Below are 27,844 nucleotides of genomic sequence, written 5' to 3'. Positions count from 1 at the left end.
TATTTAGGAATGCCTTCGGCTGCTGGCTCTTGGGTCCCCTCAGGGCTCGCACGGGCCCTCGTTGTTGCACCTTTGAAAGGTAACGCAGCTTCAGAATGTGGTGTAACACGTATAGTTATTATATATACATACAGACACACACAAGCACACACACGTATATACATGTTGGGCATACACATCCCCAAGGCGGCAATGGCATGTAACGGGTACCAACCTTTTCATACGTACCGCCATGCCTTACATAACTCCAATCATGGCTGATATTCATGTAGTTTACAACACAACTTCTATTTGCCACGTTGTCCTGGCGGACGGCTCGTAACTTGCTTTCCCAGCTACGTGCGCCTTGATAAGTCACACCGGGATCCTCATCCAGCTCATGTGTAAAAGGGTGCGCGAGTTACCTGATGTCATCTTATCGTTACTGTAATTATATAAAAAACATCATAATCACCGCAATCACGGCTACTGGTGTATAACATCAAACACCATCAAGGTGCTCCGGAACCAGCTGAAGCTGCTAGCTGTTCGCAATGCAGCGCTGGCACTGGCGTTGAAGACGAAGCGCCGCCGACCAGCGGCCCCGAAACCACCAGCACCCCCACTACCCTTGCTGCTGCCAAGGCCACTCAGATCCGAAACCCGCTCTACAATATAGGCGTTAGGCCGCTCGTTGACGTGATGATGACCGCCCTGGCCTGGTACTGCCCAGCTAAGTACCACGCCACGCGTCGCATGGCGCAGCAAGTTGCTTAAAAAGGCATCCTCGTGCTCCGATGGAACGTGCTCGCCCACTTCCAACGACATCACCCAGTCGTATGTCGTACCCAGCCACACAGGCTGTGACAAATCAAGGAAACGCACCGCACCGCGTGTAGCCACCTCTACGCCCTCGGCACCATCGTACGGCACGTACTGCCGTACAATGGAACCAAGACACCTGCCGTACTGTCCCAGACCGGCCCCGAAATCGGCTACACGCTGGGCGAGGAACAATCCGCCGAGGGCGGTGCAGAGCTTGGAATCCAGGTAAGTGGCCGTGACGGACCCTGCAGCAGCTTGTTGGGAAGCATTGGGGTGCACACAGAAGCCGCCCGCGGGCCCGATACCGTGGAGCGCGCAGTACGTCGTGCCGTACTCGAGCCGCAGCGCACGCAGCTGCATAACAAGGCGTGCGCGTGATCAGCAAATACGTAGGCGTACGGGTTGGGTTACTTGTATGTATGTGCGTATGTACGAACAGAGCCTTTAATTGGACGTTGGGAACATGAATCCTCGGGAATTCAGCTGTGCAGCACGTGTACGTGTGCGTGTGTGTATGCGTGCACGTGTGTGGGGGTTTGGGTGTGGGTGGGTGGGTGGGGATCATGCACGCGCCCGCCGGTGGTCAACCACACTCACTCACTCACCCCGCCCCGACCGACACCCCCATCCTCTAGCTGGACATTGAAGAGGGAAGACGGGAGAGGGAATGTATAGCTCCTTCTCACAACCCAAGCGAACCCCACGTGGCCGAACAGATATTAGCCAAGCTAGAGGCTATGTACCGGCTCTTAGCTAGCCCCCTGTTGCGAATCATGGTGGCGGTACAGGGTAAAAACTTGAAATGGGGAGTACCAAAGTATGCCCCCCTCTGGTCCAGCTAGTCACCAATATCCTGTCCCCAGATGTTATACCGTACACCGTACGGTACGATATCGTACAATTCACGTCCATTGCGTTATACCTGATTTTTACGTGTATAGAAATGCTTCCCCCGTTGTTACCCTCCGTGCTTCTCTTCGATCATTCCATTTTCCTCTTCGCCCCGCTGCTTTGGCCACTGGTCGCTTTGGATTTCGTATTTTGGCATGGCAGTGGCCTTAATTAACCTCTCCTCCTCCTTCTCCTCCTCCTCCACCTCCTCCTCCTTGTTCGAGTTACAGCTCTTCTTCCCCCTCGTCCGTATTCCCATTCCCGTTCCTGTCCCGATTTGGTCACTGCCCGGGCCCAGACATGTCCCTTTATCGTAAACCTCCGATCCCCGACAGGTCCCCTCCCACGATCTCACCTCTTGCGTAGACATACATACATAAATACACACATGCACACGTCGGGGTGTGCATCATTTGCATTACTGCACTTAATGTACTGCTTTGCTTCAACCACGGAGGTTGCAAATGTTAGTTCCTTAATGGCACATCGAGTTACATACAGACATACGCGTAAGTAGCAAGCGATGTGTTCCCTCTCTCCCTCCCTTCCTCGCAGGGTGCTGCACATCCACCCTCCCTAATCCTTATTACCCCTCCTTCCCCCCGTATCCCCCATGCGGACATACAACGACAACTACCACCAACTACCACCAACTACCACCAACTACCTGGCGCCGCAAGAACAGCACTTCCTCCCTTAGCGTCAGCAGCGCCCCCAGCGCCCGCAGCTCCTCAGGACTTCTATGGCCGCCATCTTCACTACTGTCGCCATCATGCTGCAGCTGCTGCTGCGGCTGCAGCTGCTGTCGTCGTCGGTTCTCAGGAAACGCCGGGACGAACTGAGTGGGCTCCTCAAGCTCCGGAACCAGCAGCAACTCCATCGTGTCTGTTGCCGCTGGCGCTCCGGCGGCTGCCGGCGGTGCCGGTGCCTGCGTCACCAGCGGCCGGCTCGTGAGTCCGCGGCTGATGACGCCTCCGCTGCCGCGTCCGCTGCCGCTAACGCTGCTGCGGTAGTGTTGGTCGCAGCGATGACTAGACCAGGCGCCAATGGCGAAGGCTGCCAGGGCGGTGGAGAAGAGCAGTGCGGACAGAATAACGCCGCTGACGGGCCGTTGCATTTGCTGCAGGGCGGCGGATGTGCCAGACGACGAGCCTGGTGTGCGCATGTATGGCTATGGGTACCCACGGCTGGAGGGATCAGAGATGTATGTATTTGTGGATGTATAATGGGATGTTGCTTGCCGGTGAAGGTACCGGTACAGTGCAGTTCGACTTTGCGTAGGACCTTCCGTCAAAAGGGCCAAGGCGTTTGCTGCTGCCCTTGCGTATGAACTTCCTATGGATTTCGTGGTGGGTGGAGGCAATGACGAGATTAGACATCCAGGAGGGAAGCTTGGGAAGTACAGATTCACGTTCTTGGCCAATGCCTTGGAATCTGCCTCGGCCCTGGCCTTGGACCCATGGGCCCCCAGACGAGGTCCGCCTTTTGCCAAGCTGCTCCATGATACCTCGAACGACAACATATCACTTACATGGATATTTCACATTTGGCAGACAAAATAGCAATGGCATAGCCCTGAGCGGTGTGCAGCAGAGTTTGTTTAGACGCAACAAACAATAGTGATTGTCGTTATCATGTCCTAAATTATGATATCGTGTTGCCGCGTTTATATCTTTGATTGAACAAAAAGCTTGAGGCTGGGCATTTGGCATTCCGACTGGCTGGTCGTTGTCGCTGTCAACGGTCATGTTTACTGAGTTCACGTTTCATTGCGATTGCGAGCTCGCTGAGTTGTCGTGGCAAGGTGCGGTATGGACATGTTGGCAAAGTTGCAATTCTTGATGGGCAATAGCTCTAGACAAGCCTCATGTATCGACCGTCAATGAGCTTTCGTTCCCACACATACACAAATCGACACAATAGATGCTACATACACCGTTTCCAGTGGTTTTCAATTTGCAGTTTACGCTTCAGTCGGCACGGCCGGCCTTCGCGAGGCGCATCGCCATGCCGGGGCGTCAGCCACAACACCATAGAAGAGCTGGTTGACTCCCCCGGCTCACCCTTCTATTGCCTTGGTCTGGCAGATCACCAGCAGGTAGGTGGCCTACCTGCGACCAATCCACCTCTGCTACACCGGTACGCCACCCGCACTTGCTACCCGCCACTTGCGCCACCGCCCCTCCCAACATTCCCCCCTTCCTAGCAGCCTGACCGCCACCTGCAAAGCTAAATCCGCGCGCACCCTCGCGCACATGCAGTAGTAATGATTTCCCAGTGCATATCGCATACGGCTCTTCCCATGTCCCTCCCTCGTCGTCCCCCTCTCATCATTTTGGATCCACTTTCCTTCCTCAAGCCCGGTTCCCCCGTCTCTCTGTTCCTACGCGACCCCGGCTTCCTCAATCCCGCCTCCTCAATGCCTGCAGGCGGGTGGCTATGCCCGCGCCCTACGGCGGCAGGTGGGTCACCTGCGCCGCCTCAAGTCCGACCCCGCCGCCCTGGCGCTGACCGCTCCCCCCGACTGGGCGGCGCTGTTCTCTGATCCCTGCCGGCCCCTGGTGGTGGACCTGGGCTGCGGAGCGGGGCGCTGCATGATACTGGCCGCAAGGCTGGCGGAAGAGCAGCAGCAGCAGCAGAATGTACTGCGGCGCCAGGGGCCGGTTGTCCCGGCAGTGGTGGCGGCGGCGGCGGCGGAAGAGCAACGGCAGCGTCTGCAGGGCAGTGCTGACGCTGGTGCGGCTTTGTGCTCTTCCTCGGGCGATACGGCAACCAGCATTAGGCAAAGTACTACAGGCGGAAATGGCGGTGACTCTAGCGGGAGCAAAGGTGGTGTTGACACTGGCTGCAGACGCGGCGGCGGCGCAAACTTTCTTGGAGTGGACATCCGACTCGCGGTGCGGGGACGGGAGGGGAAACCTGCGGTGCGTGTATCGGGTTTATCGTACCTGGCAGAGACCTTGCCCTCATGCCTCCTGGTCCGCTCCCTCTCCCTTTTCGCTCTCCTCCGCAGTTCGCTCTGTTCCTCTTCGTTGTCCTCTCACACCTCCCCTGCCCTCACCCCTGCCCTTCTGCCCGCCCGCCAGCTAACCTCGCGCGCCACCGCATGGGTCCGAGCAGCGGCCCTCAACCACCGACTCGCCTTCCTATGCGCCAACGCCAACGCTAGCCTCGTGCCGCTGCTGGGCTCGTACGGCGGTCGTACGTCAATCTGTACGACGAGAAGCACATCACAAAGCAACGGCCCCGTTACCGATGCCGATGCTGATACCACTACTGGTGGTATCAGCCTTGGCGGTAGTAGCAGCGGCGGCGGCATTCGGAACGGATTTGGCCGTGTGGCTTTGGTTTGCCTTCAGTTCAGTGACCCACCCGTTCACCGTGCCGCACTGGTGGGGGGTAGTCAGCTGGTGGCGCAGCTGGCGGCAGCGCTGGAGCCGGGAGGTGCGCGGTAGCGTGGCTGGGCGGTTGGGCGATTTGGGAACTGGTTAGGTTTCTTTCACTTCGGGATGTGGGCACCAGACCCAGTCACCTGCCAAAATTTGGCCTTTTAGGGGTTGGGCGCATGGCCGACGGGGGATTGAGTCGTCGACAGCGTCGCGGAGGTGACAGGTGGCGCATGTTTGCAGCCCCTACGCAGACGCATTGTGGCACTGCTGCCACGGTGGCCAAACGCTGGCCTACGTCGGCGCTTCTACACACAGCTTTCAGGTGCTACCATCTTGCGGCAGTGTCAGTGCAGCTTCACTACCACCTAAACTCATTGGGCCCCTTCTGATGCCGCGTGCTAGGCATCATCAGTCAGGCACCTTGCCAGGCCTTTATCCGTGGCTGAGATTGACGCAGTGCACACACACCCTGCTGCCACTGCCACCGTCCACCATGTTTCCCCCTTCACGCAGCCATGTTGTGGATCCAGTCAGACGTGCTGTCCATCGCAAAGTCCCTCCGTGCGCTCTTCTGCTGCCACGGCGGCTTCGCACCCAGTGCCAGACACGCCTCCGCCACCTCCGCCACACGAACGCGCCACTGGCTGACCGCGGGGACGCCAAACCGCTCAAATCAAACGATGGCACCGATATCAAAGTCACCAACCGATTCTGAAACCTCTGCAGCTTCTGCTGATGCCCTATCGCCGTCGCCGTCGCCACCACCGCCGCTGCCCCTGCTGCTTCACGCGGATCTTGCGACCCATGTCGAGCCCTGGCTGACCGAGGAGCAGGTGGCGGCAGTTGTACGGCGGAACCGAATCCGAGACCACCCGGAAGATAAAGACCTTCAGGACGGCGTTGAGACACATGATGCTCTTGGAAATCACTACAGGCCGGTCCTCGAAGGGCAGGATTCGACCGGGTCTGGGGATGAGGAGTTCATGGCTACGTACAAAGCTGGCAGATGTGTGGATGATGCGGACGATAAAGGTGATGTAGACGGTGACGGATGTGGTTGGTGCGGGTTGCCTTGGCTGGACTCCAATCCTCTAGGGGTGCCCACGGAACGGGAGCTGTACGTGGAGCGGGGTGGTAGGGACGTCTATAGGCTGCTGCTGGTGCGCGTGGCGGCGCGGGGCGGATGTAAGGACGTGTGAGGGTGGTGAAAAGCTGCGACGCATTGGTAAACGTGTATGGATCGGAGCCTTGTCTAGCGTGTGGGTATCGTTGGGCCCCGGGGGCTCGAAGGAGGATTTAGGGGGATTGTCTTGGGAGCGCCAGGATGTGTGTCGCCAATGGTATGGGAAACGAGTCCGAACGCGAAGGGTGTGTGTGTGTGTGGAAGGAGGCGTTGGCAGCGGTGGAGGCGGCGGCGGCGACGGCGGAGCTCCATGGTGGCGCAGGTCGTGCGGGGAGGAAGAGGGTTGGGAAGGCTGTGGGTTGTGGGCTATCCAGGCGTGGCAGAGAGCTGTCGGGTGGGCAGGTCCAATTAGATAGATATATAATGTATACGTATGTATGTACGTACTTTAACACACCCGCCGCAGGGTTGCCTGGATCAGAAGCCCCGTGTACACGGTGGAGGGGTCATTGGGGCGTCCAAACCTGTAACACATGCCATCCGGGCTATTTCCTTCTCTCAGCCCGGTCCCCTTGAGACACCTGGACACGTTCATATGCGTGAAAGCGTGTTCGGGTGGCAATAGAAAATAGCGACAACCGTACACCGGCAGAGGCCTGGCGGGTATTTAGTGAGTTTAGGAGCTTAGGTGCATTCCTGCCCGCATCGGCAGCATCGGCATGTCCGGATATTGTCAAGCAGTACCGGTACCGTGCTTGATCGGTTAGGGAAGCACATATGCATGGCGGTTCTGTGTATGTGTGAGAGAGAGAGCTCGTAGGAAGTGTTGATTGCTTGCTTGGCTGCTTGCTTGACCTGGGTGTCGAGGATGCGGCGGTGAAGAATGCGCCACCGCTGAGTTGCTGTCCGGTGTGGAAGAGGTCGTGGCATTTGGCGGCCAGGGTCTCTGTGGCGGAAAGAAAGGGAGATGGGCGTTGCGTCCGGCGTAACAGGCGAGGATGGTGCATGTGTGTGTTACATGGTTGGGGGGTGCGGGACCCCATACCTGTAAGACTACGAGCCGAAGGCCCAAGGGGATGGTACATGTGATACGCCAGTTTCGTAAAGACGCACCTCTCCGCTTTGTTCATGTGTCTGGGAGCTCGTTGTTGTAGTGGTGCACACTCTTAGGGTCATTCTTGAAAGTATCGTAGTGGTCGGTCGACAGCATTTGCAGGTGCTGTGAATCCGTATCTTTGGATCGCAGCGTGTGCAGGGACTTAGTCCATCGGGCGGCGATTGGGGATTTAGAAAGCCACCGGGCCCTTTCGCGTCCCTGTACGTTTCGTGTCTGAGTTCCGTCTAGTATCATCAGCAAGCCATTACAGCGGCATCACACGGGCCGGTAGCAGCGCAAGCTAAGCCAGCTGGCTCACATGACATAAATGGCTTACGTTGCATAATGGTGAATGGAAACTGCCTTTTCGGTGCCAACGGAACGTTTAGCATTGGCTCGTCCACACGGTTGGTGACAGTTATAAAGGCAACGACACGACGTTTCCGGCCTGTGGATTACGAGCAAAACAGCCCTTCTACCCACGTCTAGGTGCGCATTGATTCGCGGTATTGCTATAAGAGCGGCATTGGCAATGTGTTCAGGTGCTAGCATGAAAACGGTCCCTGTGTACCGGATTGTCTCCGCGCAAGCTCTAAAAAAACATCGCCAAGACCTGTGTCATCAAGACAACCCGTCAATAACTGGTAACATTTCGATTCCTAGATTGCCTACTTATCGCATATCTATGTTTCACGCAAGGTGATGGACCTCGTCACTTCTGTAGACATCTCGTCCAGCATTAACTCGTTGGCCCAAGTATGGGAAGTAAACAGTTGCGCGTCCTGATAAAGATAGGTCTAGGAAGGCAAGGAAAGAAAGCCAATATTCCCAAATTCGTGCGGATTCCTTGTTACCGACCGCCGGCGCGTTCTCCGACTCCAAGGAGGTCCCGCCAATATTGAGTGTGAAAACGTTTGCCAGAATATGGGACTTTGTCTTCAGCCACATGTGCATTCAAGGAACTGTCGGGGGCCAAAGAGAGCTTCGGCGATTCGGACAGCTATCTCGTAACGGTATCGTAACCCGGAACCCAGGAGACCTATGGCGAATGGATTGAGTTTATAACAACGAATTGAGACTACCTGAATTTTACCTTTTTTTTAGAGGTCGCGCGGCGACAATCCGGTACACAGTGACCGTTTTCATGTCTAACGCACTGAATCCTTATGGCCCTAGAGGATCCCCTACTGCGGGTAATGGAAGACGTTTGCCCCTCATAGTATGGGCGTACATTTAAAGACTGCACAAGCATGGTTCCGTCGCAATTGGACTGCCGTAACCGGGCATGTATAGGGCCCAAAGGTACAGAGCCCGCGTAGCTACAAAAGCTGGCCAGGGCGTGGTTGGGATCCTATGAATCTAACTCTCATAATTCAACTGTCCAAACTTGTGAGAGATTGTGTAGTAAGGAAAGTTTGCAATCTTATGCTTTCGGAAGCCCTACCGATAATTTTGGCATAGATTAGTTGACTGCAGCAGGCTCGTCAACTGCAGAGGTCTCCGAATTCTAACACAGCATCTTGAATTGACGTAAGCATCATGGCTGGCAACCTGGGAAGGATTTTCAGGTTCCGTAACAATCGCACCGTTAACCCCTGCCAGCCAACGCCGACTGGCACAACTAGCACATCCGTCTTGTGTCTTTCGCCACGCAATTAAATAAGCAAAATTGAATAAGCTGCCACCTCTGAATTGTGCATCTATATCAGGTCATGGCTATCGGTAACTGTACCGGATGTCTAATTACCGCAGTTGTTGCCCTTGTCCAGTCGCAGTTTTCAAGAAGTCCTCTGTTATTATGGAGACCACCATGAAGCTTTCGTCAACCACCAACAAGGTGGCTGGGCGCCCGGTTGTTCGGTCCTTGCTTCTGCATCCGAGGTGCGTTGGACTGAGCGACTCATCGCCTATTCGCGTCAATGATGGGCAATGTAGGCAGTCTATTTAATTTAACCTCCTCGAGTTGTGAACCGTCACCTGTTAGTTGGCAAGCCGTCTCGGCATGTAACGGTATGAAAGGTCTCCCTTCGCGTATGCTATCTGTCTCTTTATGACCTTTTTAGCCGTTTAAGGATGACTGTCCTTGTCCGTAATGTTTCTTGCAGCCGTCCCGCAAACAAGCGCCTCGTCCTTTCTGCTGCCGCCCCGGACGGATCTGCGACCGCTCCGTCGACTCCCGACTTCAAGTCGTCCGACCTGCCGCCGCCAGTTACCGCCAACTCACAGTCTGCCGGTAACATTCTTCCATTCAACGCACCTGCCGCATCTGTCGCCAAGGCACCCACAGCGAAAAAGGCAAGGCAACCGTAGTCGCATTTGACACCTGACGCGGAACTTATTGACTTTGGAAGGCTATCGTGTTATTACTATGCGCCGTTTTACCACCTTGCAGCACCACGTTATTTACAACTGTCATTCTTTTACGTTATTTGCAACTGTCATTCTTTCACGTTAGCTCCCGCCCTGCACCGGCAGGCTCCTATGGACGGCAACGAAGCCACAGCCCACATCGCTTACGCCGTCTCGGACGTGTCGTTTATCTACCCTATCACCCCCGCTACGGTCATGGGCGAGCTGGTGGACCAGTGGGCAGCAGAGGGCCGTGTTAACGTGTTCGGCAACGTTATGAGCGTGACGGAGATGGAGAGCGAGACCGGCGCGGCAGGTGATCGAGATTACGTTATTACGTTATACTCCTTGACTTGCTGCACAGATCGCAGGCTGCGCGTCTCCCCTACCGACAGGAATTGTTATACAACCTTGTGCGCTTGCTGTACAGCCGCTAATTACGGACCCAAATTCGGCTTTCAGGGCTTCTTATTGATCTAAGCCCCTGGCCCTTCACCCTTGTCAGGCGCGTTGCACGGCGCCCTGGCAGCCGGCAGCCTGGCCACTACCTTCACGTGCTCCCAGGGGCTGCTGCTGATGGTGCCCAACATGTACAAGATTGCAGGCGAGCTCACACCTTGCGTGTTGCACGTGACGGCGCGCGCTCTGGCTAAGCACGCGCTCTCCATTTTCGGAGACCACCAGGACGTTATGGCGGTGCGGCAGGTAGGGATGGAGACGCAGTACCCAGTACCAAGTCGCGTCTTTTACCAGCTTTCTGTTTTTACGCAACCCGTGCGACTTGGGCGCGCGCGGGTGTCTATGCTGATGTGTAAAAAACCTCCAGTCTTCCGCGTCCGGTCCACTCGGAGCTTCGGCGTCCGCAATTGTTCCACAATTCGCAACAAGCGTGCAAAAACCTTTCTGTTTTTAATTGCCGATACTCGTCCCCCTCCACACTTACCCTTTTTTTTCCACAGACCGGGTGGGCCATGCTGTGCAGCCACAACGTGCAGGAAGCTCACGACTTGGCTTTGGTATCGCATCTCGCAACGCTGCGGGCTTCGGTACCCTTCCTGCACTTTTTCGACGGTTTCCGCACCAGCCACGAGATCAACACAATCGAGCTGATCGACAGCGCCGCCATCAAGGAGTGAGTCGTGCAGTCGGGGCAGTAACGTAGAAAAACGTAGATAACGATGGCCTTCAGGGAAGTCAAGGATCTTTTATTATTATTATTATTATTATTATTATTATTATTATTATTTATTATTATTATTATTTATTTTATTATTTTACAATTTAATAGTACAGCTGTGATGCGAACGACAACATCTGTTCACAAATCGGGTGCAGTGCCAAAACTGCTTTCAGCTCGTTCCTCGTCGCGTGCTCTCCCGACACATACCTGAACCATCTGCCCTCCTGTTTGTTTTATGTACCCACCATAATCGGTTCTCAGGTTGCTGAGCAAGCCCGTGTACGCGGATGCCATCCGCCACCATCGCACTCGTGCGCTCAACCCTACCCATCCGCACCAGCGCGGTACGGCACAGGGCCCCGATGTGTACTTTCAGTGCGCTGAGGCCGCAAACCCCTTCTACGACCGGGCGTACGAGCACGTAGTCGAGGCCATGGCTGAGGTGTCAGCTATCACGGGCCGGTCGTACAAGCCGTACGAGTACGTGGGTGCCCCCGATGCGGACAAGGTGATTGTGATCATGGGCAGTGGCAGCCAGACAGTGGAGGAGGCGGTCGAGTACATGAGCGCGCTGGGCCACAAGGTCGGCGTGCTCAAGGTGAGACGTTGCCATACTCCTGCCGGCATGGTGCGTGCTGGCATGGTGCACAAAAGGAAACTGCAAAAGGACCGGCCATCTATGCGCGCAAGAGCAAAGTTAGGCTGTGAAGGCTACGGCTGTGTCACTCCAGCGATATGATCATATGGGAGTAGGCGCCTGCCGGAGCGCTTTTTGTGTTGCGCCAATTGATTGATTAAGTTGGCGGGTTGGATGACCAATGTTTTCCTTGGCGGCATTCTCCTTCGTCGTCTCGAGCAGGTGCGGCTGTTCCGTCCGTGGAAGACGGAGGCGTTTCTGGACGTCATTCCCGCCACTGTGCGCAAGGTGGCCGTCCTGGACCGCACCAAGGAGAGCGGCTCGGGCGGGGAGCCCCTCTACCAGCAAGTGGCGGCCTCCCTCCACGAGGCGGAGCTGGTGGACCCAGCCCTTCCGTAAGTAGACAGGCACATCGGGCCCCAGTTTCAGGAATGAAATAACTTGGACTCGGGACGTTACGGACCTTACAAAAGTAAATAAAAGGTCAACTCAGCTGTATTGCATCGTGCGGCAGGTCTCAAGAAAAGAAACATCTATTTCTTAAGCTATGTTTTTCCCTCACGTTTTCCCCACAGGCGTCGGTATATTGTGGGTGGCCGCTTCGGCCTGGCTTCGAAGGAGTTTCTGCCCTCGCATGCCGTCGCGGTGTTTGAGAATCTCGACGCCGCTACCCCTATGCGCGACTTCTCGGTCGGCATCGTAGACGATGTGACGCGGCGCAGCTTGCCGGCCGCGCAGCTACTGCCAGCGGGTGTGTCCACCCTGCCCACCGGGACCTTCGAGTGCCTCTTCTGGGGCATGGGCTCCGACGGCACCGTGGGCGCCAACAAGGAGGCAATTAAGATTATCGCCTCTAATACCAGCATGTCAGCGCAAGCGTACTTTTCGTACGACGCGCACAAGAGCGGCGGCGTGACCGTGAGCCACCTGCGCTTCGGACCCAGCAAAATCCGCGCGCCATACCTGGTGCAGCAGGCGGATTACATGGCTGTCAATCATCAGTCGTACATGGCCAAGTACGATACGCTGTCGTGCCTCAAGCCGGGTGGCGTGTTGGTCCTGAACACGACCTTCACCACCGTGGAGTCGCTTACCAAGTACCTGTAAGTTGTGTTATCGGGGTTCAAAGCTGTGTTTATGGGATTGGGTGGGGTGGGGAAATCTGCAGCAGCTGATGCCTTTCTGATGATTTTCTGTGACATGCATGAGAACGCTTATTGCTGACATGACAACTTTTCCCGCCCTCGCGTCCTACATCCTCAGGCCCGACAAGGTCAAGAAGCAGGTCGCGGCGCTCAAGCCCAAGCTTTACCTGATCGATGCGCTTGCCGTTGCCAAAGCTTCCGGCCTGGGCAAGCACGTCAACATGGTAATGCAGACGGTGTTTTTCAACCTCAGCGGCGTCTTGCCCATGGAGAAGGCCATCGCACTGCTAAAGAAGTCGATCTCGAAGGCCTACGAGCGCAAAGGCCCGGAGGTGGTCGCCAAGAACCATGCTGCGGTGGACGCCGCAATCTCGGCGCTCAAGCAAGTGGACATCCCCGCTTCCTGGGCCGAGGTGGAAACGCCGGTGGTGCACCCGAACCCGCTAGCCAAGGTAACCTTTCCGATTCGCTGACTTTTTTGAGTAACTAGCCAAGCGTTATGAACGCGCAAGGGTGAACATGTATTTTATTTAGGTCGGAGAACTTGTGTGTCAAAAGCGCCTTTGTGTGTGCTATTAAAGCTTTTGCCGCCCCGGTGTCGGATGGTTCACGGCCTGTGCGCAGGTTCAGTCTGGCAGCCGCTGGGAGTTCATGGAGAAGGTGGCTCGGCCCATGCTCGCGCTGGAGGGTGACAAGCTGCCTGTCAGCGTCTTCTCGCCAGGTGCGTTGGGAAATAGCGTGCGTGCGCGCGATGCGTGAATTCCGTAAGACCCTGACAACCTTCAATAATTACAGCAATCCACCTTAAGATTTGAAAGGTTAGCACTCGGCGTGCTCTTTTCAATGTCTTTATCAAAAGACATTGGCCTCGTTGCGTCCTTGACGCAAATTTTAAAGTTGCTGTGTGATCCTCCTCGTGGATCCTCCACAGAGGGCTTCGTTCCCCCGGGCACCACTGTCATCGAGAAGCGCGCCATTGCGGCTCAGGTGCCCGTGTGGAAGGCTGAGAACTGCACCCAGTGCAACATCTGCGCCTTCGTCTGCCCACACGCCGCGATTCGGCCCGCACTTGCTCAGCCCGGTGAGCTGCAAAACGCACCCGCGTCCTTCGGCTCCATCGCCGCCAAGGGCCCCGGGCTGCAGGGCCTCAAGTACCGTATCCAGGTATCGCCGTACGACTGCACGGGATGCGACTTGTGCACCCACGCCTGCCCGGACAATGCCCTGGAGGCCAAGCCCATCAGCAGCATCCTGGACGTGGAGAGCGCTAACTGGGACTTTGCTACGTAAGCAAATGTGCTCGTCATGCAGCATTGCCTTGGTTCTTGCGCAGTCTTGACCTTGTTCGTTCTATGGGCCAGTAGTGTTGCCTGTCAGCCTGTCGTCGACGCGTGGGAATCGTCGCTGGCTTAAGACATCATAAGGCTTGACAGGGAACTGTTCTTCATCTCCGGATACCACCTGCATTCCGACTGCTCCCGTTCCCCTTCCGTTCTCGCGTGTAGCCAGCTGCCGGTCCGCGACAACCTGATGGACCGCAGCAGCGTGAAGGGCTCTCAGCTGCAACAGCCCCTCATGGAGTTCTCGGGCGCCTGCGAGGGCTGCGGCGAGACGCCGTACGTCAAGCTGCTGACTCAGCTCTTCGGCGACCGGCTCATCATTGCCAACGCCACCGGCTGCTCGTCCATCTGGGGCGGCTCCGCACCCTCCAACCCGTACACCACTAATGCGGATGGCTTCGGACCCGCGTGGGCCAACTCGCTGTTCGAGGACAACGCACAGGTGTGCCTATATATATGGCTTGGTAGGGGATGTATGTATCGCAATTATCTGATTTTGGCCGTGCCGTTGTCCTGTGGGCGGCTTGCTTGCGAACGGCACCGGCGGAGCAAAGCCACGCTTGAAAATTCTTCCCCTTGCCGTTCCCTACTCCCCTTACTGCATTTTGATCATGTCCCTTGAATCTGTCGTGTGTTCCTTGCGCGCAGTTCGGCTTGGGTATTGCGACGGGCACAGTCCAACGGCGTAAGACGCTTCACCGCCACGTTCAGGAGGTGCTGGCGGCCCCGGCTGAGAGTGTGCCCATCAGCGCTGCTCTGCGCGATGCGCTTACCAGGTAGAGATTCATCAGTGTGGAGCCCTGGCATCGAACTTCAGGGTTGGCCTGGCTAAGCAACCTCGTTAGTGTCAAGCTCTTTAGTGACAGTTGGCGCAAGATTATATCCTGCACCTATGTGTTATCCTGAATTTGTTTTCATATTGGTTACATGTTATTGTAAAGAGGCTGGACACGTTCGCGCAGGTGGTCGGACCACTTCGACGAGCCTCAGGTGGCAAACGTGGTGGCCAAGGAGCTGCAGCCCTTGTTGGAGAGGGAGAAGGACGTGGCGCCCGCCATTACCACGGTGCATGGTGAGCGTGACATGCTGCACAAGCCATCGACCTGGATTGTTGGCGGCGATGGTTGGGCGTACGACATCGGATTCGGCGGTCTGGACCACGTGCTGGCTTCGGGCGAGAACGTAAATATCCTGGTTCTGGACACGGAAGTGTACAGCAACACCGGTGGCCAGCGCTCCAAGGCGACTCCCATGTCCGCAGTCGCCAAGTTTGCGGCAGGTGAGCTGAAGACCTGAATGCTAGGAGCTGGCTAACTCTTTTGACTACTAGGAATCAAAGCGAAATTCATATGCTGACCTTGAGAAGCTGTTTGTGATGACGACGTAAGCATATATCGTTTTATCGCGTGTAATAAGCACCCGTGCCATTTCCCAATCATGGTTACTACCCGACCGCAGGCGGCAAAGAGCGCCCGAAGAAGGACCTCGGCGCCATCGCCATGAGCTACGGCGACGTGTACGTGGCCTCCACCTCCCTGCACGCCAACTACGGTCAGGTGGTCAAGGCCATGACCGAGGCGGAGCGCTACCCGGGTGTCAGTCTCATCCTGTGCTACGCGCCCTGTATCATGCACGGAATCTCCTCCGGCATGTGCTCGGCCATTGACGAATCGAAGATGGCTGTCGAGACAGGGTACTGGCCGCTGTACCGCTACAACCCGGGTATCAAGGAGGACTCCAGTCACCACCGCTTCCAGCTCGACTCCAAGAAGCTCAAGGGTGACATCAACGAGCTCTTCTCGCACGAGAATAGGTACGTTGCAGTACTGAGCAAACCCGACTGGACTGGGCCGGGCTGTCGGGGTCCAGAAAGGAGTGGAACGCATTTCATCACTACCTCGACTCGGCCACGACCTTTTTAATGTACGCACTAAAATTTTGGGATAAGAGACATTCTCGACTGAATAGGTTGGCAGGTAATGTGGAAACGTCCAAACATGGTGCACATGATTACTTTATTATTGCTTTAGTAGTTACAACAGCAAGATTATTTTTTTACGGATTCTGCTTTTCCACGCAGGTTCCAAATCCTGGAGCGCAAGGCCCCCGAGGTGGCTAAGCACATGCACGAGGTGATGGACGAGTCCGTACACGAACGGTTCGACAAGTTCAAGAATCTCGCATCGGGTGGCCCGGGCATTGCCTCGCACCAAGACCCTCCCAAGCAGCAGCACCAGTAAACGAGAGCGACACAGCGACTTGCGGCTTCAGCTACAGAGGAGTTTTGGAGCTGCTGGGAAATGCAAGGATAAATAGCTATAGCTCGATTGCACAGCGATGATGTCGCCCTCCGCAGTCACTTTTGTGCGAGTTACTGGAGCGATGTTGTGTATGTTATTTGGGTTCATGCAGTGGAGACCTAAGTTTGCAGGTTATTTTTTTGCCTTCTTTTCGTGAGCTTGTGGGCTACTCGAGGGATTAGGGCAGCCTACATCAGGCTCAGGATGCACCCGGGGACGCTGACACCATGGACGAGCATTTGCTGTTTGTTATTATGGTCAGTTACGGCCGTCATCGCCCTTGTGGTCGTAATTTAGACCGGGTATCTTGAGAGGCACGTCATGCAGCTCTGGTTTCTCTGATCTCGTTTACTTTGATTGCGTGATGACGTGTGAAGGGATTACTCTTTAAATTAAAATTGAGTTATGTCGTACCTCCTGCTTTGAGGAGGGCGAGGCAGCGCGTCCGCACATTGCGGATTATTGCGTTCGCTGGTGTTGTTGGTTTGGTGATGGTCGTATGTGTGACCTGTCTCAGGGTTGTTTGGTTCTTACGAAGAGAGCTCCACAAGCATACTGCATCACGTGCCCAGCTTGAAATTATAGGAGAGATTGAATGCCGGTGCATTAGGCGTCTTAGAATTGTATTAAGTTTCGGTTTTGACTTTATTGTCATATAACGTGCCGTACGTCCAGTACGCCTGAGTTGTAAAAAGAAAGGAAGGTATCTTTCGTTTCCAATGTACAAGAGATGGCGAGTAAGGGCAAAACGCAACCAGTCTGCCACAGCCTGCATCCACAATAGACCATGTTGCTGAATAGTTCTATACCATGTATATGCACTGTATATTGATGTGTGAAGCAGGGGGGTATATCTTCACCCGTGGCAGGTACCCTGCGAAACCCTGCCATCCCGGTATTTCGGGGCACCCTCATCCAGTCACCCTAGTCAATCGATCGCTCAGGTTCCGCACCCACCACCAGCAACCAACGGAATCTGCCGGGTCGACAGCGGCCCAACTCCCTTACATTCTTGACAGCTGTAGCCGGTAGGGGTTAACGTAAGCGGGGTTGGGAGCTATATAACCAGCAGCAGATGGAATTCACCGGCGGAGGATGCGGACACTGCAAACATGGAAGCATTTGTGAGGTGCATGAACGGGGTAGAGATCGTATTGTTTGCAGGGTTGTAGGGGTTGTTACTGGTGGGCAAGTGGTTGGGATATTTAATGTGATGCTGGGTGGACCGGTTGCGAGAGCAGACGGTGGACTGATACTAAGACGGCAACTGCAGGTCAGCGAAGAACGCGAAGAAGCTATAATGTCTGAGGTAATGATATATAATAAGTATTGGACGCTGTGCGAAGCCGCAGGGCAGCTTCGATGGACTTTCATCATAGTATTATGGGATAAGTTTTATAGAAGATAACAACTTATGACATCTCCCTGCCTTTGTCACATGAGAGGTAAAGGACAATATATCCAAAGGTAATAATGCTGCCTCGATGTCAAGCAGATCATGGTGAACCTGCATCGCGGTTGACGAACGTTAATCCGATGCGATTGGACTGTTGCCTCGGCCGTGCGTCGGACGTTCCAAGGAGAGCTGGCTGAATCTTTAATTCGTCAACTTCGAGGTGAAATTCTGACCGTTTATCACGTTTCCGATTTGGATGAACTTTGGTTCAGCCACAAAGTTGACCATCAGATTTTTAGTCATTCTCGACTGTGCAATTATCCTGGGCAATCATCTAAATGGAGCACAAGATTTTGTTCCAATAAACATTTGGTCTAATTATAATTTAGATCCATACAATGACATGGTTTACACGGCTATTTCTGCTGTATACCTTGGGCGGATGGGCAGCCGTCGGAGCTTCAGGCCTAAACGAGCAGCAAGATGCTGAATCATATTTAAAGCTTCGTACTTTCGAAGGTAATAAATAGTACTAACAGATGGCATTTGTTGCCGCTGTCTAGCTGTCGTGCCATGGTCTGATGACATCGCTTGGACATTGTCGGCCTTCCATATCTTTGCTGGATTGCTTTGACGGTGTCTGATAATGCACTTAAAACCACATACAATGGTGTAATTTCATTTGTTCTATCTGTACAGCAGCTGAAACCCATGTGCCCGACACACAATGCAGTTCGCATACAGTCTCTTAACAGCACCTCTTAGGCAAGTCCCCATCTTCCCCCTGCATCTACCCTTAAGTGATCGTGCTCCGTCCCGCAAAAGCAAAAGTGTCTTCTGGACACCCATCTATTTCTCGGGGATCCTGCGCCTGGCCCAGCCCGCCCGCTCACACTATCGCCCCTATCGGCCTTTTCCCCTGGCTTCATAACTCGCGGCAATCCCAGACCCCTCTAAGGCAGCAAACGCCGCTGCCATCATCCCCAATGACGCAACCACCGCCACTGAACCCGCTGAGGCGGTCACAGCGGCAGTCACCGCCGTCACCACCACAACTACCACCACAACAACTGCTACTATTGCTACTACTGGTGCTACTGGTACTGCGAATGTCGCGGGAGTTGCCCCCTCTGAAGCCACTCAGTACCCGGTCACAATGGTGGTGGGTGCAAGAGGTAAGATGGAGGGTGTGCTAGAATCGGGAACATGACTGTCGGCCTTTTGCACGCGCGAGCTGACGTTAAATTTTACTTTTTGTCATGCGCGGTGTGGACCCGGCCTTTCAACTGTCCTTTCTCACTAAGCCGCGACATCTTTTCTGCCAGATCATCACCAGTACATTGAGCCCTCCATATGACATGGGGGGGATCACTACACATAATCGAAAGAATTAAAACAACGCACCGGACATGGACATATCCGGTATGCCGCTTTTCGCTCACCCATTCTTGTAATGGTGGGGCAGGTCCCACCGGCATTCCAGCGGATCTCGTCGGCGATGGCGGCAGCGCCGCTGGCGTCAATGCAGGCGCTGATGGCCCCGGCCCCGGTCCCGGCATTGTGACGGCTGTCGACGCCGCCGCCGCCGCCACGAAATGGATGTCAGTTCTGACGACCGAGGCGGGCCTATCAGGTGATCCGGCGTCACAGAACTTTCCGTACAGCGACGGTGACGGCGACGACGATTACGTGCTCGCCGGAGGCCGTGCCGCTGCCATGGCAGTGTTGTACAACAGCGTTGTACCCGCTGCCGAGGCCAACCCCGTTGGCGGCGACGACTGGCGTGGCGCTAAGGAGAAAGTACCTGCCGCTGCTGCTGCTGCTGCTGCTGCTGCTGCCCGCGCTTCGATCGGCAGCGTTAGAGCGACTGACGTCGGTGTCGGAGGAGGCGCTTCAACGGGTGCCGTCACCACCGCCGTCACCGCGACAGTCGCCGCTAGGCGGGCAGACGACGATATGCAGAGCAGCACCACAGCGGTCGAACCCGCTGCAGATAAGCTTGAAGAGGACAACAGTCTGTACGAACATGACGAACATGGCGAACCGTACGAACCGTACTATAAGGACGACGCTGGCCGGTTTGATGTGGTACTCACCGCTGGCAAAACCAGCCCGTGGTTCAACATCCCGAAAGTGAACAACAACAACGGCGGCGGCGGCGGCGGCGGCGGCGGTAGTTTTGGACTCGTTAAGGCCAACAGCATCGTCGACAGGATGAACGAGAACGGCGAGGGGATTGTCAGTAGCCGCGGCGGCGGCGGCGGCGGCGGCAGCGCTGGGATTGACTCCCGGGTTTCCGTTGGAGGTGAGGCGGCGGAGGTGAACGGGTCTTGAAAGCGCTTGCACAGGTTGGGTCCGTAGTACGGTGTGCGGCGGCGGTGTGGGCTGCAAGGTTCGATTGGGGGGCCCGCTTCCGACCGAGCAGCCGCTAGGTCTTCAGGGCCCCGGGGCCCCCGGCGGCCGCCACCTCAGCTGCCCTAGCCGGAGGTGGCGAGGTTCAGGCCCAACCTCCACCCACGTGAATGAGGGTGCTGGTAAGGCGATATGGTTTTGTATTCACCTTTTTGCGTGCGTGCGGGAGTTTACATCCAACATACCGAGTACCGTCGCGCAGTGTGATATCTGAAATGTTTGCGTATATGATATCGTACGGCACGTCCGCATGGGCCGCAACGCCTGGGGCCCTCCTCGCGATGTTGATTGTTGCAGGCAGCAGCAGAGGTGGCAGCAGTAGCAGCAGCAGTCGCAGCAGTAGCAGCAGCAGTAGCAGCAGCAATGAGAAATGGCAGAAGGTATGGTTGCAGGAGCAGAGCAAGGCGCTTGAGTTGAAGTATATTCTGTACGACGTTCTGGGCATTGAGCCCGTGTCTGGTGATGGCACCGAGGTGGTGCCGGTCCCCCAGCTGGCGACGACGGCGGCGGCAGCAGCAGCAGCTGGGGGAGACGAGCCTTCCACCGGCTTCGATCCATACCTGTACGACGGTCATAGTGATACCTTGCGACAGTACGGCGAGGATCTGTACGGCGGTGCCGACGCAACGGGTAGAGTTGGCAACAAGGACGATGTCAACCTAGAGACTGGGATGGCAGCGTCGGCGGCAGCGGCTTCGGACGACTATGCGGATAAGACCGCCGCTTTGGAGTTGTGGCAGGCGCTGTACGACATGTTTGGCGAGGACGACATCACGTTTGGGCCGCAACAAGAGGCGATGTACATCAAACTGTACGAACAAGATCCATCAATGTTCTGGGCCGTACACAACGAGGTGGTAGAGCGGCGCCGCCGACGGGACATCGGCGCTGTTGATTATGCGCAGCTCGAGTACAAATACGAGGACGAAGCGCGAAAGGGCAGCGGCAGTACCGACGCCGTCGCGAATAGCGGCACGTTTGGCAGCGGCGGCAACGTAGTGCGGGCCGCGGCGGACGAGTTGCGGAAGAACTCCAACGCCGTGTTGCGGAGCTCGTCGTCGCCCCCGCCAGTGTCCCAAGACAATTCCTGGTGGGAACGTGGGGACAATTACTGGTCTAGTGCATATGACTGGAACGACGGCGGAATGTACTATGACTACTCCAGCGCCGTCATCGCCAACGCGGACGTTGGTGGCGGCGCCGACGCTGCCACGGCGGATTCAAGCGGCCATGGCGGTACGGAAGATGCTGGCAAAAGCGCAGAATTGCGGGGTACGACGGAGCTCATTGGCGGGCGGGAGGGCCCGACGGCTGACATTCAATTCGAGGAAGACCCTTACGATGACGAGTACGGCTTGCCAACCGATGTCGTGCATGCTGTACGAGAGGTTTCGGATCCGTCCGCAGGCGAGCTTGTGGGCAGGACCAGCAGTAGCAGCAGCAGCACCGCCAGCGGCATCAAGGACCGCAATGATGCAGTAGTGAAGGGGCTCCGCGCACATACCCTTGTCAAGGCTAGCGACTACCTCAGCCCCTCAACTGCAACTACCGCTACTGCGACGACCACGGCGCACGCCGCTGCCACGGCAGCGGCAGGTGCTGCAGCCACCGCCGCCGCCGCCGCAGCAGCAGCAGCAGCAGCAGCTACCGCGGCTGCTGCAGCAGCTGCTGCTGAGTTGTCGGACGCGGCAGCTGAGATTGTAATGAGCGACACCACTGCCAATAGCTCCGGCCCCGTCAGCACGATTTTCGACAGGTCGACGGCGACAGCTGTGACAACTGACACGCCGTCCGTACAAGCCGTCGTACAGGCAGTGGCGGCGTCGCGCATCGCATTTCTGGAGGCCCTGTTCCACTGGCGGGCCGGAGCTGATAGTGGCGACATCGTCGCTGGATCAAGTCACGCAGGCGGTCCATCGGGCGATGAGCTGGCCGCCGCCGCCGCTGCCGCTGCCGCTGCCGCTGCAAGCCGGGCTGAGCTGTTGGCGCGAGCAGCCGCGGCGTTGCATCGCAGCGCGCTTTGGAACGTGCAGGGAGCCGCAGCAGCCGCTGCCGACACGACCGCTGCCAGCCCGCTTGTCCTCGCCACCGCCGCCGCCGCCGCCGCCGCCATCGATAACGCCAAACCGATGAGCAGCCCGTGCGTTGAGCCATCCGTGTCGTGGAGTGTCGCACTTTACGTCGCTGCCGGCGTTGCCGCCGGTACCGCCCTCCTCGTCGTCCTTACCGCAGTTGTTGCGGCAGTGTCAGGTCTCCGCCGGCGCGTCCGTACCAAACGAAGGGGCAGCCGCGGCGTGGCGGCCGCGGCGGCGGCCATGGTCTCCGAAAGCGATGGAAGCCAGTATCTTCCCTTTCAAGACGGCAAATATGCAGGAGCCCGGCTTTTCGGAATTTGGCTTTCTAGTCTGCAAAGAGTCGCCGGTTCGGTTCGCGGCGACGGCCAAGGCTGCAACAGTGATCGCTGTGGCGGCAGCGGCGTCGTCGGTGGCGGGGAGTGTCGCACGCGGGACTTAGAGAAGGGCCGCCCAAGCACGGACATCCATCGTCGGGGCAGCCGCGACGGTCTTGACGGCGGCGACGGCAGCAGCGGCGAGCTTCACATTCCGCTCTTGCACACCGAGCACTGTGACAACTCCGTCAGCCCCACGTCATCACTGCACGACAGTCCCCGCTCCTGGACTTCTCCGTCCGACGGCGACTCGCGATCTCTGGAGCGCCGGATCGACGGCAGCAGCGGACACGGTGTGTGCGGCAACGCCTTTTGCGGCCACGCTGATGCCGTACATGTTGGCTGCTACGGCGGCGGCGGCAATGCTCGTGACGCCGTACGGCATCTGTTTACCTCCACACCCGTCAGCACTCCTCCTGACACACCACGTCGATACCGCTGCTTTAACATGGACGAGCAAGATCTGCCGTACGGCCATCCCACCCTTGTCTCTGCCGCGTCCTACGGAACTGGTACCCGAGGAGCCATGTCGTTGTCGTACAATACTACGGTTGTGCCCATCGCTGCGTTTCCCTTGCGGCAATCGGCTGGCGCGAGTAACGGTAACGGAAACGGTAACAGTGGTGGTGACGGTGGCGGCGGAGGAGGTAGCGTCAGGAGCGGCCCCGGGGCTGTCTGACGGCCTCTAGAGTGTTCGGCGTGGAGATGTGTTTTGGCGCTGTTGCTTTGGCGGTGGTAATGTTGCTGTTATAAGCGGTGCAGAGGAGATGTGCAGAGGCGGAAGATATTGTGACTGTCTTTTTGCTGGAGAGCAAGGATGCATGGATGCAGAAGATGGCGAAACAGGGCAAGAAGAGGAATGCAGCCGGGTTTTCGAATCTCCAATGTGTGATTTGGCTTCTTGGAGATTAGGAGAAAGTGATCAAGATAAAGATGCCGTGACCGTAGTTATGCAAGCAGGAATTGAGCCCAAGCAAGTTGCATAGCGTTCGTGGTGGTGATCATGGCGGGGGTTGAAACCTGCATCTCTCTGACGGCCTCGGCACGCCTCTCTGCGATGCGGTTCGCTGGTGGTGGTTGTAAGTACGACATTCAATCGTGCGCATGGTGATCGAGTCCAGTACTCAGCCACTGCATGCAGTGATGAACCGCTTCTGCGGGGCTGTCTGCCTCTGTATGTCTGTCCATCGGGGAGACATACTTTGAGGGGATAACACCCCCATTGATGCCCAGTCTGGGGTCTGTCCGCCTGTCTGTCTGTCTGTCGTCGCCATTTTACCAGAATTAAGTCCCGTGATGTTACTTCGGCGGAGGGTGAAGATTTTCGTGGTCATGTCGGCAGTGGTGGAATTTTTTAAAATGTGTAATCCAGCGAAACTTCTTTACGAAGGAAACGTGGCAGCAGGGTTGGCAGGTACACAAATATCTCCGTAGCAGAAATGAGCCAGTGGAAGTGACCAAAGACTCTTGCGACGCTGTAGACATCGGCTCGAGGACATCAGCGACACATCCACATCCACATCCCCACACATACATACACATACACACACATACACATACACACATACACACACATACACGTGCCTCAGCAACGCAACGATGGGGGAAAAGCTTATTACGGCGAAGGGATAGCTGCGGGTTCCATGGGCTTATCACCCCCATCCCCCGCCAAACAACGATATCTAACCACACGCTGGCCACAGCATTGCACCACTGCGACCAACACAACCGCAAAGCAGGTCAAGAGCGATGCCTCACTTCGAGACGTTTGCAGGCATAAGCATATATACTCGTTTACATGTGCCATACTGCAGGATACATACATATATATTATAGGTATGTACATACAAATTTTCGTGCACACACGGAAATATATTCTTCACAACATCAGCAGTTTCATGAGGGCATCCCTGCAGCAGGGGTCGTGGTGGGGATGGCTTACTCAATGAGCTCTTACACACGTACATACAGACATACACACATACATGACAGATACACATCACACGACATAAACACGTTAACATGCCCCGGAACGCAGTCCGCCATCACCCGAAACCACCCCATTCTCTACTCCCCATTCCCCCAAGTATAACATACCCACACCCACACACACACGCACACCTATATTGCTGCGCACATCAAACCGCCCTACAGTCCCTTAAACCGACCCTATGACCACCTTCCTCCCTTCCTGCCTCCTCTTAGAGCGGAGGGTACCTCAACGTGATTCGGAAGCACCTGTGACCACCTTCCCCACCTTCCCCCCCATCGCCCCCCTCCAGCCTTCAGCCTCCAACATGCAGGCCCCTTTTCGTTTCGGTGTTGTTTCAATAACTAAACTGATGTTGCTGCTGCTGTTGCTTCTGATGATAATGATAATGCTGGGGCGGCGGCGGTGATATGACCTAGGTTTGAATGTGGGAGATACGCGCTTGCTAATGCCGTTGCTGCCGTTGCTGTTGTTACTGCTTTTCCTGATGCTTATGTTTTCTCTCCAGGAAGGCCAATTAAACGTTTTTGAAACGATGTTTTTTAACGGTTCATAACTACCCCTGGGATCTCGGCGGCTGTTGCGGTTGTGATTGTGGATGTTGCTGTTGGCCAGTTGGCGGTTGCGGTGGTTGTGGCAGTTGGTGGTTGGGTGACTCCTCGGGCAATAGGGAAGAGAGGGAGGTGGCGCTCACGGAGGGCCGCAGCTCAGCAGACGAGCCCGCCAGAAAATTGGCCTGTGTACGGCAGTACGATAGTCATCATATTAACTGATTTATGGCACGCAGAACATATATGACATGTACGTCTCGGGAATTCAGGCGGAAATCGCCGTACAGGTGGTGTGGTGCTATCTTTTCGGTTCTCCTCCTGCCCTTTCGCAACAGCCATACAGCCGGGCCCTATCCACGCAAACCCATGGCAGTAGCATTACCGGCAGCAAGACGTTATCGACACACAAAAACCCTCAACCGGCCCTTCTCCCCCTTTTCTCCCCACGTGTGCCGCCCCCGTCCACACATACCTACAAACCTACACACGTACGGCATGCACACACAGGATACATGTCCCTCCCCTCCCCTCCCCGCTCCAGGCATACATACAGGCAGGCGGCTGGCAGAGGTTAAGGCCTGACTTCTGCTCCCAGTCGACCCAGTCGACCCGGGTTCAAATCCGCCTGCCGGCTCCTCGGGTGTTTGAGGAGTGATGAAATGGGAGGTGGCCCCCCATCTTATGGACGGTGTAGGACGTGATAATATCAACTTGCGAGCTGACCAGGAACTAAGTTGATGCGCCGTTGATCCGCTAGATTTGGTTGGATGCTGGTGGTGAGTTGCCGAACCCAACGAATACATTCTGAAGTCGGATGGGGTGACGGATTAGGGTGCCCCTCTAGCAGGGGAGAGCAGGGACTGCCCCGGGAAAGGGGGCCGCTGGCGAAGTTGACCACCCTGTAACAACATACATACATACATGCACACACCTGCGACATGGGCCTTGTGAGTTGTCTCCGCACCAGCTGGGAGTACATTCCGCCCGAGGAGAGCAAGTCGTCGTGTGTGCCCACCTGGCGAAAGGGGGAAAGACGAACCACGAACGAGTGAAGGGAAAAGGGGGGATGAAGTGACGTGATGGGATGATGAGGGGGTGAGGGGGTGAAGGGGAGGAGGGAAGGGGAATCCGTCGCAATCATCTGGGAGATCTGGAGTTGAAGAAAGGAGGAGTGAAACGAAAGGCGGGAACATTAAACAGCAATTTGACCGAAACCCACTACACACACACACACACACACACACGCACACCAATCGTAACGCCATGCTGCTATCCTTCCTCCGTACCTCCTGTACGACACCCTTCCCGATGACGTAGATCCTGTCAGCCCCCTGAATAGTGGATAGGCGGTGGGCGATGACGATGACCGTACGGCCATGCATAACCCGGTCGAGGGCCTCCTGGACCACAGCCTGTGGGTTTCGTTTCGAAGGAGGGAAAGAGGTAGGGGGGGATAGAATGGGGGACGGCCACCTTTCACACCCTGCTGTCTGTCTGTCTTCTGTCTGCATACCACGTATGTATATATGTACATGCGTTTCCGTAAGGCCGTGGGCGTGGCCCCTTACTCACCTACCCCTATCCCTACCCCACCCCTCACCTTCAAACCCCCTCACCTTCAAACCCCCCCCATTCAGTTTGCACTCCACTTGCCCTCATGTTGCTCTCCGGAAGGGCCGATGCACCTTTTTCACTTCCCCAGGTCGTCCCCCTCCGCCCCAGCCCAATACCCCCCCAACCCCACCTCGCTATCCGCATCCAACGCACTGGTTGCCTCATCAAGCAACAGCACTCGGGGCTTACGGACCAGCGCACGAGCAATGGCTATCCGCTGCTTCTGGCCCCCGCTGAGCGTCACTCCCTTCTCCCCGCAGCCCGTCTCATAGCCCTCCGGAAAGGAGGTGATGAAGTCGTGCGCGTTGGCCTGGGTGCGGTTCAATGACAGGTTTTATTAGGGTTTTAGGGTTTTAGTTTGCACCACAGAAAAAAATAGAAAATGCATTATCATTATTTGACAAGTCGCAGCAGACACTGACAGAAACTGAGCAGTCGAGAACCAAGTCGACGACCGCGCTTCTTGAGGTAATGTGTGAAGACCATGCCGTACATACACGTAAGCATAAACCCCCCCCATAAACCCCATCCCCCCCTTGGCACCTCCCCCCCACCTGCTTGGCTGCCTCCACCACCTCATCCTCCGTGGGGACTGTCGTACAACCGTCCTCGGATTCCAAACCCAGCACGATGTTGCGACGGATGGATCGAGCGTACAACACTGGCTCCTAAAAGGTGTGGGTTTTGTTTGGGGGTAGGGGGTAGGGGGAAAGACGAACGAGTAGGGGTAGGGGTAGGGGAGACGAGGGATTCAACAGCCATGTTCTATATAAGGAACGTCGTGTCAAAGCGCAATAGCCCTTGCAATAGTCTTCATAAAACGCGTCCCGCTCGGACCGCCCTAGTTCCAAGCTTTGGAGTTGCCCACAGCTTGGAACTTCCCGTACTGTACTGTCGTAGTTTATATAAACTAAAACCCTAACACCCTGGATAGTACTGAGCAATTAAACTTCAACTTCAGTGACAAAGCCCTGGATGGTACAACCCGTAAGTAGCAGTCGAGCCCTCCCCCCTCCAAAACCAGGCCCCCCCCGGCCACCATCACAGCCCCCTCCGGTCCCAGTACCTGGCTAACCAGCGCCACCTGCCGCCGCAACCACTTGGGATCCAACTGACCTAAATCCGTACCGTCAATGAGGATCCTTAGAGGGAGAGGGCGAGAGAGAGGGAGAGAGAGG

General features: G+C 56.1%; 4 protein-coding genes across 4 annotated transcripts in view; 2 read left to right on the top strand and 2 right to left on the bottom strand.

The window, feature by feature from the left end:
• Positions 1 to 465: 465 nt before the first annotated feature.
• Positions 466 to 2,812, bottom strand: VOLCADRAFT_87747 (uncharacterized protein; the record flags this gene model as incomplete). Its single annotated transcript, XM_002947348.1, has 4 exons — positions 466 to 840; positions 883 to 1,158; positions 1,410 to 1,439; positions 2,633 to 2,812. 4 exons carry the CDS (start codon positions 2,810 to 2,812, stop codon positions 466 to 468), a joined length of 861 nt encoding a protein of 286 aa, XP_002947394.1.
• A 629-nt stretch (positions 2,813 to 3,441) lies between these two features.
• VOLCADRAFT_103475 (pyruvate-ferredoxin oxidoreductase) lies at positions 3,442 to 16,194 on the top strand (the record flags this gene model as incomplete). Its single annotated transcript, XM_002947487.1, has 19 exons — positions 3,442 to 3,499; positions 3,783 to 3,793; positions 4,125 to 4,592; positions 4,782 to 5,139; positions 5,598 to 6,244; positions 9,779 to 9,968; positions 10,158 to 10,357; positions 10,612 to 10,784; positions 11,094 to 11,430; positions 11,692 to 11,864; positions 12,045 to 12,572; positions 12,733 to 13,066; positions 13,239 to 13,335; positions 13,546 to 13,900; positions 14,120 to 14,396; positions 14,603 to 14,730; positions 14,917 to 15,233; positions 15,413 to 15,767; positions 16,035 to 16,194. 19 exons carry the CDS (start codon positions 3,442 to 3,444, stop codon positions 16,192 to 16,194), a joined length of 5,166 nt encoding a protein of 1,721 aa, XP_002947533.1.
• Positions 16,195 to 18,048: 1,854 nt separating this feature from the next.
• Positions 18,049 to 24,849, top strand: VOLCADRAFT_87745 (uncharacterized protein; the record flags this gene model as incomplete). Its single annotated transcript, XM_002947486.1, has 5 exons — positions 18,049 to 18,169; positions 19,116 to 19,955; positions 20,579 to 21,477; positions 21,874 to 23,158; positions 24,794 to 24,849. 5 exons carry the CDS (start codon positions 18,049 to 18,051, stop codon positions 24,847 to 24,849), a joined length of 3,201 nt encoding a protein of 1,066 aa, XP_002947532.1.
• Positions 24,850 to 25,057: 208 nt separating this feature from the next.
• The window catches only part of VOLCADRAFT_87744 (uncharacterized protein), a gene marked incomplete at both ends in the record, with an annotated part of 8,860 nt that continues 6,073 nt past the window's right edge, over positions 25,058 to 27,844 (bottom strand). Inside the window, 5 exons of the mRNA XM_002947347.1 lie at positions 25,058 to 25,237; positions 25,984 to 26,067; positions 26,339 to 26,464; positions 26,797 to 26,976; positions 27,221 to 27,334. Coding sequence (XP_002947393.1) covers positions 25,058 to 25,237; positions 25,984 to 26,067; positions 26,339 to 26,464; positions 26,797 to 26,976; positions 27,221 to 27,334 — 684 coding nt within the window. The remainder of the gene's footprint in view (positions 25,238 to 25,983; positions 26,068 to 26,338; positions 26,465 to 26,796; positions 26,977 to 27,220; positions 27,335 to 27,844) is intronic.

This window comes from Volvox carteri (assembly GCF_000143455.1).
Source record: "Volvox carteri f. nagariensis unplaced genomic scaffold VOLCAscaffold_6, whole genome shotgun sequence".
In the NCBI taxonomy this organism is placed as follows: domain Eukaryota; kingdom Viridiplantae; phylum Chlorophyta; class Chlorophyceae; order Chlamydomonadales; family Volvocaceae; genus Volvox; species Volvox carteri.
Note: the sequence above shows the minus strand (reverse complement) of the source record. Positions and strands in the feature narration are given on the sequence as shown.